The sequence below is a fragment of the Rhinopithecus roxellana genome, chromosome 5 (assembly GCF_007565055.1).
Source record: "Rhinopithecus roxellana isolate Shanxi Qingling chromosome 5, ASM756505v1, whole genome shotgun sequence".
NCBI classification, from domain to species: Eukaryota; Metazoa; Chordata; class Mammalia; order Primates; family Cercopithecidae; genus Rhinopithecus; species Rhinopithecus roxellana.
Genome location: NC_044553.1, coordinates 29072197 through 29094411, shown reverse-complemented (window position 1 = coordinate 29094411; position 22215 = coordinate 29072197). Strand labels below are relative to the sequence as shown.

Below are 22215 nucleotides of genomic sequence, written 5' to 3'. Positions count from 1 at the left end.
AAGCTAGGGGCCACCCCATAAGAAGCCAACGAACAAGGGCGGCTCCACTCAGCCCCACCCACCAGAAGGCAACAGCTGGTGTGCCCACGCATGCCGCCGCGAGTCGGTGAGCCTCGCTCTTCACACTCACTCTTCCACTATAAACCAAAAGCCTTGAGAACTGCACCAGCAACAACTCCTTCCACACCAGGTGAGGAGGAGTGTGAGCCTAACAGCTGGACAGCTGGGATAGTTCTCTGTGTTCTGTTCCACGCCTCAGTGGGGCCTGTGGGAGCACTCACTCCAACACAGCAGAAGGCAGGCCGTCAGGCACTACGTGGAAATGTGCACGTGTCCGTGTTGCTCCATAAACAATCCACAGCCAGTCATCTAACCTTGATCGCCAGAAGCCCCTCCCTTACCAGCAGCTGGCATGATGGGATAGACGGTGAAGCGCCAGCCCCAGCCATTTCACAGACCATCGCTGATGAACTTCCACTTTAACTCATCCCCCGGGATGCGCAGCTCGCTGGACCAGTCAGACCACTCTCGGCCTGGAGGAGGAAAGCGCACCCCGGAGTTAGCTTCACCCCACCATCCAATCAACACAAACCTTAGACACAAAGCAGAAGGATTTCCGCCACGTGCGAAGAGCTAGTTCCTCCAGTCCACGCTCTCCCAAGCTGAAGTGCACAGGGACACATTACTCTTGGGATTCACATTTTAATACATACCATTCTTCAGCAAACACTCATTCAGCCCCTGTACCAGGTACCCAGCAAACTGAGGGCAGGCGGAAGGCACTGCCCTGGCAGAAGCCACCACCCAGTGGGGAAATGACCCCACACAGCCAGGATACAGTGAGTGGCCTCCGGGTCTCCAGCACACACCAGGCCAGGGGCCATGGGGATGTTCCCCGGGAAAGCTCTGATACAACCAGGTGGCCAGGCAGCAGAAGGAAGAACCCTAGCTGTCCCAACAAAGGGCCCACGTGTGTGGTTCAGCATGGCCCAGAGGAGGCCGCCCTCGAGGGAGCATAGGGTCTGGCTGCTGTGGACAGGAGCGGTGGTGCATTACAGCATCTCAGAAGGCCAAGAGAACCCCGCTAGATTTCTGCTTCAGAAGGACCATCTGGCAGCAGCTCAGGGATGGCCCATAAGGACTTTCTGCTGGACGCAGAAAAACTGTCATATCCAACAACACTACTGAGAACTACACTGGCAGACATCTGTCAAAGCACCAGAAAAACCCACGCCCACCGGGACCAGACCACTTCATGCAAAGCTTTACCTAAGTAAGTAATGCCGTGTGAATAAAGCTTTCCTGGGACACAGCCATGCCCATTCACTGGCATCCAGTCTGCATGTTGTTATGACAGAGGCTGCATTACCTGGCCCTTTACAGGAAACACTTGAGATGAAGGATAAAGAGGTCTTAAAAGGTGCAAACACACCCCTGCACTGCCAATTCTAAAATACTCGGTAAAAGAACATTTCACAAACCCCCCCAGATGTCCTCATCTGTGCCCGCTGGCCTCATGGAGCCTAGTAGCAGAGACAAGCCAGACACGTGGCTGCCTCCATCTACATACAGAAGTCACTCCACACATGGCCATGCCCTCACTGTAGCTAGTAAGAAACAAACCCCTTGAAGAAGCTCCGTAGTATGCCAACCACGACCTCGCACAAGCCCTGGCACCCCATACATCTCCAGCACCTTCTGCAACTGTCTGGTGAGGTAGAGCCCATCCGACAGGGATATGGTGCACATATCACAGATAATTACTGTATTTAAAAGTATGGGGAAGAGGCAAGCAAACCTACTGTGTTTCACAGCTGAATAGCGTTTTGTCCCTCCCTCAAGACTTCCATGAGGATACAGTAGCAGCATTCTGTCCTACAAATGTGAAGGTTTGTGTCTACGGAGACACAGGTGGGCAGATGATGCCCTGCTCAACCTCCTATCCTTACCTGACTGCACAGAGACAATCCTGGCTCAACCTCCTGTCCTTACCTGACCGCACAGAGACAATCCTGGCTCAACCTCCTGTCCTTACCTGACCGCACAGAGACAATCCTGGCTCAACCTCCTGTCCTTACCTGACCGCACGGAGACAATCCTGGCTCAACCTCCTGTCCTTACCTGACCGCACGGAGACAATCCTGGCTCAACCTCCTGTCCTTACCTGACCGCACGGAGACAATCCTGGCTCAACCTCCTGTCCTTACCTGACCGCACGGAGACAATCCTGGCTCAACCTCCTGTCCTTACCTGACCGCACGGAGACGATCCTGTTGACGCCGTCCATGATTGTGAGAGGGTCATGGCGCCTCTCCGTGGAGCACTGCTGGTCAAATTCCACCCTGAGTCCTTCTGCACCTGGAGGACAGGAGAACACAAAACATAGCAACCACTTCAGATCAGCACCCAAAGTAGAAACAGTGCACCAAGGAGAAACAGTGAAACTAAAACCACGTTTAACAGTGAATGAATAGCAGAAAGTCAGAAAGAACTGGCCTCAAAGACAAGCATCTCAGACTACCCGCCCCTTTCCCCAGCTCATCCCCACTGAAGATCATGTCCTTGGGCTGGAGGGCCAGAAAACACTTCCACTTGGCCAATCTGTTTTGTGCTGTCACTCCTGGGCAGACTTTTCACTCCCCGACCACTCCCCACTTCGCTTTACAGCGAAGCTCACACTGACCAGGGGCTGCGGGAATGCCCAAAGTGCAGCCCAGTCAGACGGCAGTTGTGGGTCACCTGGCGAGTGAGGAGCACCTCAACTCCTGGCGTGTCCAGAGATCTGGAGAATCGCTTGGTGTGGAGAACCTGCACGTCTGGTGTGAGAGGTGTGTGAGCAGAGGCACAAGAGTTTTCCTTCAGGCTGGAAGATCTTTAAGGTCTAGCAGAGGATGGCAGTGAGGGGCCAGGCAAGAGGTAGGCGGGGAAGGAAGGAAGAAGGAAGGATGTGGGGCAGGGGCTCAGGTCCTCTCCCACGGTTACAGGGTTGAGAGGCTCGGACTGGTTTTAAGATACTATCTCTGGATGCTCTGTTGGGGGCTGATTCTGGGGAGACCACAGGAGGTGGGGAGTGGAAGCAGGAATACGGGGAGGCAGCTAGGATGTGATTGCTGGGATGATAAACCGGGTGAGACCTCACGGTGCTCTAGCCCAGAATGTCTACAGTTAGGGAGAAATGGTTGAATTTGGAATATATTTTAAAAAGCAGAGAAAACAGGATTTGTTGGTGGACTGGATATAAAGCGAGAGAGAAACAGAAGAGAAAAAGGGTCACAAGATTTTCGTCTTTTCGTCTAGACAAATGTTGACCAGGAATATCCTTTGTTCTTTAAGTTTCTATCATGAACTAATACTGAAAGTTTAAAAACGCTTTTCTGGGCCAGATGTAGTGGTACATGCCTGTAATCCCAGCACTTTGGGAGACCAAGGCAGCCAGCTTGCTTGAGCTCAGGAGTTCAAGACAGGCCTAGACAACATGGTGAAATCCTTTCTCTACATAAAATTTTTAAAATTAGCTGGACACGGCCTATAGTCCCAGTTACTCAGGAGGCTAAGGAAGGGGGATCACCTGAGTCCAGAGGTTGGGGCTATAGTGAGCCAAGATCGTACCACTGTACCCCAACCTGGGAGACAAAGTGACAAAGCTTTTCTGAATCTCACCTCATTCTAAAAGTTCAAGAAAAATGATTTCACATAAAAATGAGCAAGATAAAAGTATAAGACCAAATACAATAAAAAGTTATTGTAAGAAAAAGGGAATAGTCTGGGCACGATGGCTCACATCTGTAATTCTCAACACTTTGGGAGGCCCAGCTGGGAGAATCGTTTGAGCCCAGGAGTTTGAGACAAGACTGGGCAACACAGAGAGACTCGTCTCCACAAAAAATAACAATAAGTTAACCATGCGTGGTGGCACAAGCCTGTAGTCCCAGCTTTTCAGAAGGCTGATGGGGAAGGATGGCTTGGGCCTGGGAGGTCAAGGCTGCAATGAGTCAGAATCATGCCACTGCACTGCAGCCTGGGTGTCAGAGCAAGACTCTGTCTCCAGAAAAAAAAAAAGTGAGAATAAGGAACAAAATAACATCCCTATAGGCAATAAAAGCAGGCCAGAAAGATATGCCCACTAAACACATCAATCCTGATCATTTCAAAACAAATGGAGTGAAATTAGAAAAATGATACAAGACATGAAAGAACCACATAAATCAGACAGGAAAACCAAAAAATTAAATAAAGCTGAAGACAGAATTACAATGAATACAAAACTACATTCCAATGGAGACTAAAACAGAGTGTAAAATCAAATAAATACAGCAGATGTTACCTTAAGACAAATAGGAAAAAAGGAGAAAATTGTTTAAAAAGAAACAGAGGTAAAAGGTACTTGAAAGAGAAAGTAACCAACATTAACTCTAAAAGGCATGAACCATCCAATGCATGGATAGTTTTCTAGGGACCAAGAACAAACACTGCAGAACAAACAGAACAATCTGCAGTGTTACAGAACAAACACTGCAGATTGCAATTCAAGAGAATGTCCTACAAAACAGACTTGGGATGACAGACTAAAGGAGCACCACTCACCCGAGAACATCACTGAGAACGGCCTCGCAAAGGCACGTTCTAGTAAAATCACTGAAAAAACGCACGCGGCTTCTCACAGAGAACACCAAGAACGGCTGCATGGACACACATTCTAGAAAAATCACCTAGAAAACACAAGCGGCTTCTCACCGAGAACATCACCGAGAACGGCTGCACGGATGCACATTCTAGTAAAATCACCGAGAAAACACGCGGCTTCTTACCGAGAACATCACCGAGAACGGCTGCACGGATGCACATTCTAGTAAAATCACCAAGAAAACACACGCGGCTTCTCACCGAGAACATCCCTGAGAACAGCCGCGCGGACACACATTCTAGTAAAAACACTGAGAAAACACACTCAGCTTCTCACCGAGAACATCACCGGGCTTCTCACGGAGAACATCACTGAGAACGGCCCTGCAGGTGCGCACTCTGGAAAAATCACCAAGAAAACACACGCGGCTTCTCACCGGGAACATCACCAAGAACGGCCCCGCGGGCGCACACTCCGGGAAGGTCACCGAGAAAACACATGCGGCTTCTCACCCGGAACATCACCGAGAACATGCGACAAACGCACATTCTAGTAAAATTATCGAAAAAACTCACGTGACTTCTAACTGGGAACATCACCGAGAATGGCCACACAAATGCATATTCTAGTAAAATTACTGAAAAAACACACAGCCACACGAACACACATTCTAGTAAAATTACCAAAAAAACACACGCAACTTCTAACCGGGAACATCACCGAGAACGGCCAACTGGGAACGTCACCGAGAACAGCCACACGAATGCACATTCTCCTAAAATTACTGAAAAAACACACACAACTTCTAACTGGGAACATTGCCGAGAATGGTCACACAAATGCACATTCTAGTAAAATTACCAAAAAAACACAGGCAACTTCTAACCGGGAACGTTGCCGAGAACGGCCACATGAACACACATTCTAGTAAAATTACCAAAAAACCACATGCAACTTCTAACTGGGAACGTTGCCGAGAACGGCCACATGAACACACATTCTAGTAAAATTACCAAAAAACCACATGCAACTTCTAACCGGGAACGTTGCCGAGAACGGCCACATGAACACACATTCTAGTAAAATTACCAAAAAACCACATGCAACTTCTAACCGGGAACGTTGCCGAGAACGGCCACATGAACGCATTCTAGTAAAATTACCGAAAAAGCACATGCAACTTCTAACCGGGAACGTTGCCGAGAACGGCCACATGAACGCACATTCTAGTAAAATTACCAAAAAACCACATGCAACTTCTAACCGGGAACGTTGCCGAGAACGGCCACATGAACGCACATTCTAGTAAAATTACCAAAAAACCACATGCAACTTCTAACCGGGAACGTTGCCGAGAACGGCCACATGAACGCACATTCTAGTAAAATTACCAAAAAACCACATGCAACTTCTAACCGGGAACGTTGCTGAGAACGGCCACATGAACGCATTCTAGTAAAATTACCGAAAAAGCACATGCAACTTCTAACCGGGAACGTTGCTGAGAACGGCCACATGAACACACATTCTAGTAAAATTACCAAAAAACCACATGCAACTTCTAACCGGGAACGTTGCCGAGAACGGCCACATGAACGCATTCTAGTAAAATTACCGAAAAAGCACATGCAACTTCTAACCGGGAACATTGCCGAGAACGGCCACATGAACGCATTCTAGTAAAATTACCGAAAAAGCACACGCGATTTCTCAAGAACATCGCTGAGAACAGCCACTGCGACTTCTAACCAAGAACATCACCAAGAATGGTCACACCAACACCCATTCTAGTACAGAACGGCCACAAGAATGCACATTCTAGTAAAATTACCAAGAAAACACACGCGGCTTCTAACCGAGAACATCGCTGAGAATGGCCACACAAACACACACTCTAGTAAAATTACCAAGAAAGCACATGCGGCTGCTAACCAAGAACATCGCTGACAATGGCCACACGAATGCACATTCTAGTAAAATTAACAAGAAAACACAAGCGGCTTTTCACCAAAACGGCCACACGAACGCACATTCTAGTAAAATTACTGAGAAAACACACGCAACTTCTGAGAACATCGCCAAGAACGGCCACATGAACGCACATTCTAGTAGAATTACCGAGAAAACACACGTGGCTTCTAACCAGGAACATCGCCAAGAACAGTCACATGAATGTACGTTCTAGTAGAATTACCGAGAAAACACATGTGGCTTCTAACTGAGAACATTGCCAAGAATGGCCACATGAACATACATTCTAGTAGAATTACCAAGAAAACACGTGCAGCTTCCAACCAAGAACACTGCCGAGAACGGCCACACGAACGTATGTTCTAGTAGAATTACCGAGAAAAACACGCGGCTTCTAACCAGGAACATCACCGAGAATAGCCACATGAACGTACATTCTAGTAAAATTACTGAAAACACACGTGACTTCTAAGGGGAAAAGACGTTATCATTTTCACATTTTCACAGAGGAAAAAGATGTGACCCAAGGTTTTAATACCCAGAAAAACTACCTTTCAAATTCAAAGGACAAAAACTCTCGTGGACAAGTCTGATCTCAGGGGCTAATGAGGAATTCAGTAGAGTGCACTTCAGACCCCACAAGGACCAGTCAGTAAAACTAAGACTTGAAGACTGAAAGAAAGTATGGTATGTAACAGCTATTATGCTCTTGTAGATGCAGTATAATTATTTTAATAAATTTGAGGAAATTAGGGCATATTCTAAGATTTTTAAGAATTTCAGTAATTATACTGATGTTGGCAGTATTGAAATTATATCCTAAGTCTGTCATATATGCAATGTGGTTACGTAAAGCAAATGAAAAATCAGGAGATATTTCATCAAACACTATCTTGGAACCAGGATTTGATATGGAAGAAAAGAGAGGCAGATGCAACAGAAGAAGTACAGACCTTGTACTTTTGAATTTGAGTAGAAGGAATCAGCACATTAATTAGCCAGGCGAGGTGGCATGCGACTGTACTCCTAGCTACTCAGGAGGCTAAGGCAGGAGGATCACTTGAGCCTGGGAATTCGAGGCTACAGTGAGCTATAACTGCACTACTGCACTCCAGCCTGGGTGACAGAGCAAGATTCTGTCTCTAAACAAATAAATACATAAATAAAATATACAAAATAAATAAAAGAAAAACATTTTTAAGTATCAGTATGAACTCAAAAGAATCCAGGGCAGATCCCAAGTGAAGAATGGCAACCTACAAAAAACCAAGGTCACCGTGTTTAGACTGCCTGGACGCTACCAAAGACCACCGGAATTACCATCTAGGAAAAAAATAAAGTTGGATCCCTATTTTATTCTTACATCATTCAATACATGAAATCATAAAAAACTTAGAAGAAGGCCGGGTGTGGTGGCTCATGCCTGTAATCCCAACACTTTGGAAGGCTGAGGTGGGTGGACCACTTGAGGTTAGCAGTTGGAGACCAGCTGGGCCAACATGGTGAAACCCTGTCTCAACTAAAAATACAAAAATTAGCCAGGCGTCGAAGCACGCCTGTAATCCCAGTTACTCGGGGAACTGAGGCACAAGAATCACTTGATCCCGGGAGGCAGAGGTGATCCCGGGAGGCCAAGATCACACCACCTCACTCCAGCCCTGGTGAAGGAGACTGTTTCAAAAAACTTAGAAGAAAATTTGGAAGAATTTATTTAAAACAATGTCACATAAGCAAGCATTTTTTTTTTTCAGCATAATACAAAACTCAGAAGGCATAAATGAAAAAAACTGACAGATCTGATCATGTAATAATTAAAAATTTCTACATGGCAAAAAAATATCAAACCAATAACAAAAGATAAACTGGGGTGGAAACTGTAAGACATACGATAGAAAAGGGACTTAAAGAACTCTGACAAATCATTTTTAAAAAGATGCACAAATCAGGCCGGGCGCGGTGACTCACACCCGTAATCCCAGCACTTTGGGAGGCCGAGGCAGGCAGAACACAAGGTCAGGAGATTGAGACCATCCTGGCTAACACCGTGAAACCCTGTCTCTACTAAAAATACAAAAAATACAAAAAAGCTAGCCATGTGTGGTGGTGGGCGCCTGTAGTCCCAGCTACTCAGGAGGCTGAGGCAGGAGAATGGCGTGAACCTGGGAGGCGGAGGTTGCAGTGAGCTGAGATCGCGCCACTGCACTCCAGCCTGGGTGACAGAGTAAGACCCCGTCTCAAAAAAAAAAAAAAAAAAAAAGATGCACAAATCAGTTGTAAAACAAGTAAAGGGGCAGGCGCGATTGCTCATGCCTGTAATCCCAGCACTTTGGGAGGCCGAGGCAGGTGGATCAAGAGGTCAGGAGATCCAGACCATCCTGGCTAACACGGTGAAACCCCGTCTCTACTAAAAATACAAAAAAAATTAGCGGGGCGTGGTGGCGGGCGCCTGTAGTCTCAGCTACTCGGGAGGCTGAGGCAGGAGAATGGCGTGAACCTGGGAGGTGGAGCTTGCAGTGAGCCGAGATGGCGCCACTGCACTCCAGCCTGGGCAACAGAGCAAGACTCCGTCTCAAAAAAATAAACAACAAAAAACAGGTAAAGGATGTCACTGGGGTAAATGCTAAAACGTTTTGTTCTAAAGGAGTGCTCCTAACCTGCTGTCTACTAGGATGAAATCCAGCACAAGATCACAGGCGATCTACAGCTGCTCTCCCTTGGAGAGGAGGTTGGCCCCATGTGGAGGAGGTAGGGTCAGACGGCCCCGCCCTCCCTGAGACTCACCTGCAGGTAGGCAGTCCCCATACTGGAAAGCACCGCAGACAGCACGTCCCTGCCCCTGTCCCCGGCCCGGCTGCACACCGACAGCTTGAGCAGGTCCACCACCACACGGGTGTCATCCGCAATCAGCAGACTGGTGAACTCATCCAAGGCCTGAGGCTCCAGACCTGCTGCTTTATTTTGGCCTTCAACATCCTAAGTCAAATGACATCCAACAATTAACATGAGGAATGATATGTTAAGAGATAAAGAGTCACCAGTTTACCCACAAACTCAGAGAACACATGAATACCAACGAGTAAGAAACTTGAAGGTGTTTACAACCTTAAGAAAACAGATTAAGAAATGACGGCCCCTAAAATCTCCACCAAGCCATGTACTATGTTTTCAAGACCAATGAACTGTTGTATTACCAATAGCATTTATCAAAAAGGGATGACTTAAGCTACAAAGAAATGACAATTTATTACGGGGTCCAAGTTTGGAGCACAGGCAGATACTACAGGGGGAGTTTTGGAATGAAGCTGCATCCTGTATAATCTACCCATAAGGTATGCTTGGAATTGTTTATAAACTACATTTGTATTCTATAATTGTATATATTTTGTCTAGATCCTCTCCATAATTCTTTCCTGGAATCTTATTTCAAATGACTCACTGGCATGTAAATGTAACATGCTCTCCATAGTCTCTCTCTCCTTGGGTTCACTGAAAACATCACACATAAAAGTCTTCTCATTAACACTCGTGTACTTCCCATTCCTGCCCTGTTACCCTAAACATACTGCATCTTGATCCTTCACCTCCTCTCCTTGTTTGCTATGAGCCAATTCGCAGCATCACTGCACCCCCAGCTCCCACCCCACGGAGGTGCCTTGCCCAGGATGGCCGCGCCCCCCCACCCCCACCCCGGCTTGTCGGCACACAGGAGCCTCCTGGAGGGCAGCATCGGGACAGAACTTGTGGAAAGTGGAAAGGCCCTTGTCAGAGCCAGGGACTCCCACCGCTTCTGACCCAGCATGGGAACCGCTGTGCCGAGCAGGAGTATGTCAACCCCTTCTCATCCCCCAGGCACAGTCTGGCTCCCCAGAGGAAGAACAAGAGCCAGGGACGTGCCTCTTTTCTCTCCTGCTTTCTGGACCTCAGCAAATCCAGTGTGACTCTTTCCACAAACATAAACAAGCTGGGGGAAGGACAGCCCCACATGTTCCCCTTAGGGGAACATGACCCAACCAGGGTCCCTGGAAATCACACCACTCTGATTTAGGAACAAGGTTCTTCTCCCTTTAGGGAAACAAGACCTTGCTCCTGCCTCTGCATGGAGACCCAAGGAGTAAGTGAAATTCATTATAAATGATGACATTCCAGAACATAACTCACTGAAGGACAGCCAAAGCGTTCAGTGAAACATATCAACAAGAATATCTTTAGTCTTGAGATTGAAATGTACCTACCATTTTTTTTAATGAGGGTGTCTTAAAAACACGCACACACACAAAGAAAATATGTCTAGAAGAATTGCCAAGGAAGAAAATCACGAGCGGCATATCCTAAAATCTGAATTATAGCTTAATACTAATATTAAAATTGCTTTGCCTTAAATTCATGAGTCAAGCCAAAACTGAAATAATAGAAATACAGGGTTACAACGTGGATAATGCCTATGTCTCATAAACAAATTGGGGGGAAAGAAATCATATTATCCTTTTACCTAAAAACAAAAATGTTGCCTTCCTCGAATAAGTGCTGCATTAAACCCTCAAACCAGGAGACTGCCAAAAATGAGAAGTTGATTCCAAGCACCTAATTCATAAATAGAGTCTTTCTTTTTACCATGGATGGTTATCAATAATTTCCGTAGGACATATTTTCTGCCAGCAGTAACAGCATAATAAATCAAGGGTTCCAAATGTAATTAAAAATAAAGTGTTTATTCCCAAGGTGAGAAGGCTGGCAAGGGAGCACACATGAGCAGGGGCTGGCAGGCTGGGGAGGGCATCCACACATGGGGGGTTGGAGAGGGAGGGCCAGGCCAAGTGAGGAAGGTGCCACACTCTGGGTCAACATGGAGGTGGGGGGGGTCAGAGGTCACGTAGGGTGACCGTGGAGTGCCAGAGGCTGTACAGAGGAAAAAGGGTGCCCACCACGGAGTGGGGGACAGCCAAGATCGGAGGTTGATTATCTAAGGGGACTGAACTGTAAGTAAACAGCCTGCTGATGACAGAAGCCAGGTTTCCCACTGTCAGAGAAGAAAGTTATAAATACAGAAAGGGTGAAAACTAGAATGAATCCCAGTTGGATTAGAATCAATCATATTGGTGTGAACCGGTGGTTTTCCATATACGTAAATTTATAACAACATAAATACTGATGTGGGCCAAACACGGTAGCTCATGCCTATAATCCCAGCACTTTGAGAGGATGAGGCAAGCAGATCACTCGAGCCCAGCCCAAGACCACCCTGGGCAACATGGCGAAACCCTATCTCTAAAAAAAAAAAAAAGAAAAAAATACAAAAATTAGCCAGGTGTGGTGGTGCATGCTTATAGTTCCAGCTACCTGGGAGGCTGAGGATGGCTTAAGACCAGAAGGTTGAGGCTGCAGTGAGCCAAGATTGCGCCACTGTACTCCAGCCTGGCCAACAGAACAAGACCCTGTCTAAAACAAAACAAAACAAAAAACTGATGTATGTATCTATTATGTTACACGCACACATATTCATTCTCTAGCTCTGTCACCCAAACAGCAACAAGCACACGAAAGGCCCAGATCTTGACCTCTAAATGCCCTTCTCCACCAGAAAGAATTAGGACTTGTCAGAGAAACAACTGATTCCTATGTTGGAGCCTAAAACATCTTGTTGAACCTGGAATTTTGTGTTGTGCCAAAAAGGAAATACTCAAAGAATGATGGGAATATGCCAGAAGAGCAGATACAATTCTACCATTTCAAGAATTAACCCCAGTCCTTCACCAACTCTTCCAAAAAACAGAAGAGAAAGGAACACCCTCCAATCTATGAAGCCAATATTGCCATAATACCCAAAGCAAAGACATCACAAGAAAACTACAGAGCCGTATCCCTTATGAATACAGATGTAAAAATCTTCAACAAAATAGCAGCAAACCAAATCTAGCAACATATAAAAGCATTATACACCAAAAAAATATGGAAAGAGGGAGAGTAGGAATAAGCCCTGCGGTACTGGACTGGAATTAAAAGTATTGATGTGGGCTGTTAATAGTTTTTATTATATAGATAAATGCAGAAGGATAAATCAATGCTCGTGTGTATAGATTTATTTGCTGAGAGGGCCTAACCAAAGACACTCAGTAACAGTCGGCTTAGCAAGCACCCAGATCTTGGTTTCCAACTCCTACAAGCCACTAGCAGGAACCATGGCTTCCTGGAGAAATGGCTGATTCCAGGCAGGGGCAGGGTAGGTGAAAGATGAGTCTCGAGCACACTGTTGTGCCAGAAATGAAGCAAGACCCCTAAGAATTACGGGGACACATCAGACAATGGAACCAGTCCACAGGGTTCCCAATGACCAGTCCACGCGAGTCCCAATAACCAGGTCCCAATGACCAGTCCACAGGAGTCCCAGTGACTGAGTCCCAATGACCAGTCCATGGGAGTCCCAGTGACCGAGTCCCAGTGATCAGTCCAAGGGAGTCCCAATGACCAATCCGGTTCCAATGACCAGTCCACGTGAGTCCCAATAACCAGGTCCCAATGACCAGTCCACAGGAGTCCCAATGACCAGTCCACAGGAGTCCCATTGACTGAGTCCCAATGACCAAGTCTGGGACAATTTGGGTGTCAAATAATGACAGTAATGAATGTCACTATTTAACTAAAACAGGAACTCCTGAATCTACACAATATAAACAGACAGATAGAAAGGTAGGCAGGTAGGTAGGTACGTAGAAGACAGACGGATGAGAAGGGAAAGCCTTCTCTTGCAAAAAAATGGCAACAATTACAACCAGAAGTAAAAATAAATGTGAAACATGAAAATGTGACAACCACCACGGTACTAATGGATTCAGCTAGAATCTTTAAGATGCTAAAAACTGGGAGGTAAAAGTATAATGAGGAACAAGACATTGGCATAATCTCAAAAGTGTCTCCCCATGAGTACTAAACACACTTACTGATTTCCAGTGGAGAAACTTGGCAGAGACCCTTAACCAAGTGATAAGCGATCTCACCAATAATGCAGCAAAATCAGAAATGCCCGAGTCCCAGTGGAGGCACTGAGAAGAATTTTGCACCACTCCTGCGCTATCTCACCAATGATGCAGCAAATCAACACCTGAGTCCCAGTGGCGGCACTGAGAAGAATTCTGCACCACTCCTGCGCTATCTAACCAATGATGCAGCAAATCAACAACACCTGAGTCCCAGCGGAGGCACTGAGAAGAATTCTGCACCAGTCCTGTGGTGTCTGTCAAAACGAAGGACTGTTCCACACTGAAGACTAAAGAGGCAGTGTGCACTCCTAGGTTGGGTGCTAGACCTATAAGGATACTATTGGGATGATGAGCAAAATCCAAATATGTCTGTGGGTTTGAAAGTAATCCTGGATCAAGCTGTAGTCCTGATACTCAAGGAATATACGTGGAAGCAGTAAGCAGTGACAGGGACTGTGTCCTGCAACATTCCCACAAATGCTTCAAAGATGCTAACAAGTGGAAAGCCCAGGTGAATGGGATAGGAATCAACTGTGTTCCGCTCCTAAGTACTATTTCTACTTCTGTGTACATTTAAGATTATTTCACAATACAAAGTTAAAGAAGAATGCCTCTTCACCTCTTTGGTTTTGGTCATGGTTTCTGCAATGATGCTTGCGGCTCCCAGGTCATCCGTCACTGGGATAAATGGCCGAGCGGAGGCTGAGGGGGCCGATGGAGTCACTGCAGAGGGGGTCACCGCGTCCTCAGAGGAAGCAATCTAGTCGAAGAGTGCACAGTAGGGGATGTTTAAGGGGAAAAACTCAACAACATAACGTATTTCCTACGCAAGTCCCAAATGCTTTACCTAAAACTACTTGGGCTGTTTAGAATGTTCCAGAGTTTACAGAGGTAACATGCTGCCTACCTGACATAGCCACTACCACCCCCAGTTGGGCCTAGGACAGTTGTGCAAAGTCAAGTACACTCATAGTTTCAAGAAAACTATTAATATTCACAGCAGATCCATGAACCAGACTAAAATGAGTTCACGTTATCTTCAAGTTGGTTTTTTCCCCCAAAATAAGTCACTAAAATTCTTGACTATCAGAACTTTAAGGTTTCAGAATTGCAGATAAAGGACTGTGAACTTGTACTCAATGATTTTTTGAATTAGATTTAAAAAAAAAAAAATTTTTAAAGATTTTTTGAATTAGATTTTTTTAAAAAAGAAATCTAATTCCACTTAAGCACTTTAAAAGCTCCTTTACAGAGAATATTCTTCTAAGGAACGCCAAAAATCAAAGCGGGAGGCACAGAAACAGCCTAAACTAAATGACAGAATGAGACTTTCCTAGACACAAAGTAGCCACCTTTTACCTTCTGATCTAACGTTGCTTTACGATTCGCTTTTACCTTCTGATCTAAGGTTGCTTTTACCTCTCTCTTTTCTTGCCATGGATTTGGACTCAGTCTGTCTTCCATATCAACAGCCAGCATGCATTCTTCTCCATTCATGGGACTAGCCATGGCAGACGTGTCGGAAGGGGCCGCGGAGGAGAACGAGGGGCATTCCTCCGGGACAATCATGGCAGCCGGCATCAGGGCTCCGACAACGGCATCTCTGTCAGGACACAAAGCCCGGCCTGTGGTGAGCTGCCCCTTCTTCACAGCACCACAGGAAGTGGCGAGGCAGGACTAGCACGCACACTGAGGCATTTCCTCATTTTTATTGAATACATGTAAAAGAGTTTTGGAAACCAAACATTATTACCTGTATCCTTGGGCTAATAGCTAAAATGTTTACTTTGGATTTTATTTATTTGAAAAACCAGAGTAATGGCAGGTGAAAAAATGCCAAACATAAAAACCAGACCAGAATGAGATTCTGGCTCTCCCTGAGAAATCCTCTTGGGATGCTGTGAGAGGCTGAGAGGGCTGGATAATTGACCAGCAGGCAATTTTGTGTTTACTGAAAGCCACATACTGGGCAGCTAGGACTCAATGGCCTCTACTGAATGACTGTTTTTGTTCTGAAACTAATTTTCCTATGTCAATACACCCATCAGGTCCATAGGTGTGATACATTAGTAGATGGGCAACTTATCTAGGCTGTGGGAAAGCAGCAGAAAAATACTGCAAAATGCTGCATTGGCAAAACTCAGCCTTCTTAAGTGAGCCAAGGGGATGCTAAGTTGTCTCAGACATCACTATAAATTAGTATCACCTAATTCTTCTTTTCTTCCCCCAAATATTAATTGTTAGAGTCTACTGGTCAAAAAGAATAGTGAAAATGTTCAAGTTAGTTTTCTAATTCATATTTCAATGCCCATTAAAACACACACAAAGATATGATCAATCACCATCAAAGAACATGTGACTTACAACACACAGCATTTAAAGACAATAATACGACATTCTTGGAGACATCTGATCAACGAAAAGAAAAAATATCACAAAAACCCAAAGCTCACATAATTGCAGAATTTCAAAAATTAGCACAGAAGCCTACCTGGCATACATGATTTGCAATGCTGTAAGAATATGCGATAAGGCCTGCTGTTTGGCCAGATTTCCATCCAGTGACAAGAGAATCTTGGCAAGAGAAGGGCGATTCGGCTTAGAATTACTTGCACCACTTATTTTATTACTGGCAGCAGAAGAATCGGCATCTGAAGGCACGCCTATAAGGGAAAAATAAAATGTGCATTTTGTTTTTAAGATCACAGTTTCCTCTATTTCTATAAAATCTGATCTTACAGGTTAGTTCCAAAACACACTGCAATCTACATTTTGCTATTTCACAGAGCACCTATTAGGCTCATTCACAGGCCTTCAGAATAAGAACACCACTTATCCATACTTTGATAAAGAAGCTATTTTCAGCAAAATTTCACTGTAACTGCAAAAAGATGTAGATGCTTGTATAAAATGCACTTACAAACGTTTATGTTATATACATATAAGCTATGAAAATGCTACAATAACTACCTGTGTTTTCTTAGCCTGGTAAGGCAAGACAAAAAAGAATACAAAACAACAAAGAGAGAAGATGTTCACCAATAAAGTCTCATCAGGTTCACTTCCCTGCAAACTCCCAGGTCTCCGCAAGGGGAGGGAGCCAGGTGGAGCTGGGACATGCGTCTATGTCAACTCATCCAAATTGATACACAGATTTAATGCAATTCCTACCAGAATTCCCGCAAGAGTTTTTGTCAAGATTATTCTAAAATGTATATGGAAAGGCAAAGGAACAAGAATAGAAATAGAAAAATAAGGAGGAGGAACGAGTCTACCCAACCTCAAAAGTTGTTTTAATACCATAACTAAAACTGTGTGGTACTGGCATAAGAATCTAGGCAATAAACAGCGAACCCAGAAACAGAACCACACAAATATGCCTCACTGACTGTTGACAAATGTGCAAAAGCAACTCAGCAGAGGCAGGACAGCCTTTCAGCACGTGGTGGTGGAGCAACTGGACGTCTGTGGGCAAAAAACCCAAACTTCAGCCTAAGTCTACACCTTATGCAAAATTAAATCCAAATGGATCATGACTTAAGTAGAAAATATAAAACTATAAATCTTTTAGAAAAAAATAGGAGACGGTCTTTAGGATCTAGCACTAGGCCAAAATAGACGACACCAAAAGTATGACCTACAAAAGAAAAAACTGATGAATTAGACTTCATCAAAATTAAACACTTTTGTTTTATGAAAGGAACTGAAAAAACAAGCTAGAGACCAGGAGAAAACATTTGCATAACACACATCTGCCAAAGGACTAGAAATATCTAGAATACATAATGAACTCTCTACACTCAACAGAAAAAACAGCCAATTAGAAAAGGGCATGAAGACGTATTTTACCACAGAGGAGATACGGACAGGAAACAAGCACATGAAAACATGGTTAACATAATTAGCCATGAGGAAAATATAAATTCAAATCACAATGAGATACAATGACCTATCTACCAGTATGGCTACATTTTAAAAAGATAGTGAGGATATGGGGAAAACTGGATCATCCTCCACTGCTTATGAGATTATAAAATGGTACAGCCATTCCAGAAAACAGCTTGGCAGTTTCTTATCAAACTAAACAATTACCATATGACCAGCAATCACACTCTTGGGCATTTATGTCAAAGAAATAAGAACTTATTTTCACATAAAGTGAATTTTCACATTCACCTGTATATTAATGACATGGCAGTTTTATTTGTATTAGCCAAAACCTAGAAATAATCCAAACGTCCTTCAATGGTTGAGTATTTGATGGAATACTGAACAAACTATGTAATATGTAACAACTTGGATCAATCTCCAGAGGATTAGGCTGAGTGGAAAAAGCCAAACTCAAAAGTTATACAAATAATGTGACATGAAAAGAGCTATACATTAAGAAAATACTAATATGAACCAGAAAGGAGAAGACAAGAGTCAAGCCTTATCTTCATCTGCCCCAGAAAACAAGACAGCACAGGAAGGCGAAGTCACTTGCCCCAGTTCATACAGTCAGTAACTAACACAGCCAGAGTCAGTAACTAACACAGCCAGAAGATCACATTCCAGTTATTCATAAAAGCAGATGCTGCTAGAGCCTAAATGTCCCCTCCTGAGAGATAAGGGAAAAAAAACAAAATATTTGTATGACAAGATGAGGTTCACTTAAAAAAAAAAAAAAGCAATTGTATTTATTTCTACATGCTAGCAAGGAGCAATGTGAATATTCCCATACAGCAGAAAAAAATGATATTTTTAAAAGACCATTTAATAATCTGAAATTCTTAGAGATAATCTAACAAAAGATATGCAAGACCTATACAACATTGGGACTAGAAAACATTGCTGAGGGAAACTAAACACCTAACAAAGAGAAACACTGTGTTCATGGGTTAGAAGACTGAATACTGTGAATCCATCCTTTCCACATTGACTTACAGAATGAATGCGATTCACAGCAAAACCCCAAGCAAGCAGTTTTATAAAAACTGACAAGCTCGGCTGGGCGCGGTGGCTCACAAGGTCAGGAGATCGAGACCATCCTGGCTAACACTGTGAAACCCCATCTCTACTAAAAATACAAAAAATTAGCCGGGCGTGGTGGCGGGCGCCTGTAGTCCCAGCTACTCTGGAGGCTGAGGCAGGAGAATGGCGTGAACCTGGGAGGCGGAGCCTGCAGTGAGCCGAGATTGCGCCACTGCACTCTAGCCTGGGCGACAGAGTGAGACTCTGTCTCAAAAAAAAAAAAAAAAAAAAAAAAGACAAGCTCATTTTAAGTTATATGGAAATGCAAAGGGACTACAACAGCCAAAATATATTTGAAAAAGAACAAAGCTAAAGAACTGTTGCAAATTGAGTTCAGGTCTTTTATAAAGCTGTAGTAATCAAGACAATGTGGCATTGCCACCAAAATCCACAAATAAAAACAGTACTGAGAGTTCAGAAATAGATCCATACATCCATAGACAACTGATTTCTGACAAAGGCAAAAGGCAATTCAGTAGGAAAAGCAAAGTTTTTAAATAAATACAACTGAAACTACTGGACAATCAAGCCAAAAAAAGCCTTTCAATCTGAACCTCCCACCATATATAAAATTTAATCAACTGGTCATAGATACACATATCTAAAACTGTAAAACTTCTATAACAGAACACAGAAAGAGAATCTTTATAATCTTGAGCGAGGCAAAGGTTTTGTAGACACAACATCAAAAGTACGCTCTACAAAAGAATAAAATGAATAAACTAGGCTTCATCAAAATTAAAAACTTCTAACCTTTAAGATTCACCTATGAAGAGAATAAAATGACAAGTCACATTGACAGAAAATATTAGCAAATTATGTATTAGGCAAAGGACTTGTAACCCAGAATATATAAGGAACTCTCAAACTCAGTAAGAAAACGATCGACCTATTGAAATATGGGAAAAGACTTGAACCGACACTGACCAAAAAAGGTATCTGGTTCGTAAATAAGCAAGATGCTTGAGATCATTAGTTACTAGGGAAATACAAATTAAAACCACAATGAGATACCACCATACATCTATCAGTATAACTAAAAGACTGAACATATCAAGGGTTGACAAAAATGTGGAGGATGTGGACCTCTGGAACATCCACTTTGCAAAACAGTATGTAGCGATCTTAAGAAGCTAGACATACACCTACTATATGATCCAACCACTCTTCTCCTAGCAGTTTACCCAAGAGAATTTCAAGTGGATGTCCACACACAAACTTGTATGGAAATGTCCATTAGCAATTTCACTTATATAGTCAAAAACTGGAAATAGCCCAAACATTCATCAACAGCAAATTGCATTTATTTATCTTAAGATGCTATTCAACAATTTAAAAAGAATAAACTACTGATACATGCAACATAAGTGAATCTCAAAATTATTATGCTGAGTGGAAAAAGCAAGAATTTTAAAAAGATTATATGCTGTATGATTCCATTTATAGTAAGCTGTAAAACATGCAAACTGGCCTGCCACGGTGGCTCCTGCCTATAATCCCAGCACTTTGGGAGGCCGAGGTGGGAGGATCACTTGAGCTCAGGGGTTCAAGACCAACCTGAGCAACATGGCAAAACCCTGTCTCCACCAAACAAACAAACAAAAATTAGCCTGGCATGGTGACATGTGCCTGTAGTCCCAGCTATTCAGGAGGCTGAGGTGGGAGCTGCAGTGAGCCAAGATCATGCCACTGCACTCCAGCCTAGGCGACAGAGTGAGACCCCGTCTACAAACAAACAAAAACCCAACCAAACAACAACAACAAAAAGAAAACATGCAAACTGATCTATAGTGACAGAAATTAAGTTGCTGCATATGGCAGGAAGGAGAAGGGGAGTTAAAAGCAAAAGGGAGATGGGTACAAAGGGCCAGAGAGAAACGCTAGAGTAGTGTATGAGTTCATTATCTTTGATTGTGGTGATGCTTTCATGGATCACACATATTTCAAAGTTGATCAAAATGTATACTTAAAATAGATGCAGTTTATTATATGTCAATAATAACTGAATAAAGCTGTTAAAAAATACGAAAGAGCCCACTACAGTGCCTGTATCTCTCAGGCAGTTATTTGGAGTCCTGTTTACACACAAGTACAGCACTGTGAGTTTACCTGATCATAAATACAAGAATCAGCAACATACTTTCTTCTACAATTTTCATTCCAGCATGGATAAATCGCATGAGAGCACACCACAATTCTTCTGTGTCTTTAGATTCATAATGCAGTTAACACAGCACTACAACCTCTAATGCGTTGGCACAATTAAATAAATCTGTAAGGTTGCTGTAATCTACAGAAAAATCTCAGAGAAGACACAAATCTGTGTTACCTAAATAGGAAGCACCTAAAGCGTCTCTTGCAGTCTGGAAGAGGACGGGCTCGTGGACAGAGGGCGTGGCCACATCCACGGTTGTCCACGCCACACTGTGGGACGACCCACAAGCCACGCGTGTGATCTTCTGGCCTTCTAAGCCTTGCACGAGTGTGGGCTTCCTGTTAACCGTGGTCGTGCCATTGCCCTGCTGGCCATGGTCATTGTCACCCCAAGCATACACCTGTTTACGAGGGGGGAAAATACTTATAATTTTTCAACATTTCAGGACATTTTCTTTAATGTAATTTTTACTTCAAAATGCTTAACGTGTATGCCACGGTAATTGAAAGAATTGAGTTCTTAAAGGTGAAAACAAACCATTTCACGATCTTACAAAATGGCATCAGTGTACGACAACTCTGAAGAAAATCTAACCATGAAAACGCTGGATAATACCTATAAAAGGAGTATTTTCTTAATATTAATCCAATTCTGTTTTGTTGCAAGACACACAGAAGCTCCTCTCTTCAACTAAGTGCAATAATTTTTTTCCCTTGTATTTTGCAAAGAAAAATGACCAAAAACAATATGCTCATTTTTCAAGTAAGTTCTTCTTGGCCTTGTAGAACTATAAAGTATAATTCATTTTGACTCAAAAACAGTAATGGTAATTTTGCTTTCATAAATAAAATTTAAAAGTGAATATCCACAAGCCAGTCATAGCATATGCTCCTACAAGCAGAAGATACAGTAACACTTGTCAGGCAGTAGCTCTGTCTCTAAAATGAGGCATGGATCCCTCCTCGCCAGTTAGCAATTCTCTAAAGGAAAGTCTTGCTAATACCTTGCTGTAGGAGCATCTTCAAGAATAACAATCTTTCCACACACTTTTCACACAGACTTCAGAATGGGAACGTGCCTTTTCTGAGGACCCCGCCCCCCAACCCCGAGCAGGCAGATACACCAGTGGGCAAAAGGGACGCGTCCTGCCCTCATGGTTCTTCAAGCAGTTAAGACTCGGCTGATTTCATCAACAGCTGCGACTTCAACAGGACGAGCACCATGTCGTGACCCCCAAGTCCCCCAAGTCAGGATGGCACGCCACCCCCAGGCCACCTGCAGCCTTACCTGCCCCGAGTCCGTGACCGCCAGGCAGTGCAGGGCCCCGACAGCCACATGCACGATCTTCTTCCCTCTCAGCCCTTCCACCACTTGCGGTTTCCGCACGTGCACGTCAGAGCCATGGCCCAACCTGAAGTAATCCCCCTTTCCCCGGGGAGAAGGCCAATGGTGGAGTGTTACAATACGTTATGGTCTGA

At 44.0% G+C, this 22215-nt stretch overlaps 1 protein-coding gene across 1 annotated transcript in view; it reads right to left on the bottom strand.

Moving 5' to 3' along the window:
• LOC115897545 (E3 ubiquitin-protein ligase HERC2-like) overlaps window positions 1-22215 on the bottom strand; it is an 82855-nt gene that overhangs the window by 38769 nt on the left and 21871 nt on the right. Inside the window, 13 exon segments of the mRNA XM_030930799.1 lie at window positions 402-533; window positions 2251-2358; window positions 2522-2567; window positions 4735-4922; window positions 5061-5173; window positions 6314-6368; window positions 6895-7063; window positions 9377-9568; window positions 14189-14329; window positions 14989-15172; window positions 16061-16232; window positions 20912-21137; window positions 22025-22170. Coding sequence (XP_030786659.1) covers window positions 402-533; window positions 2251-2358; window positions 2522-2567; window positions 4735-4922; window positions 5061-5173; window positions 6314-6368; window positions 6895-7063; window positions 9377-9568; window positions 14189-14329; window positions 14989-15172; window positions 16061-16232; window positions 20912-21137; window positions 22025-22170 — 1872 coding nt within the window.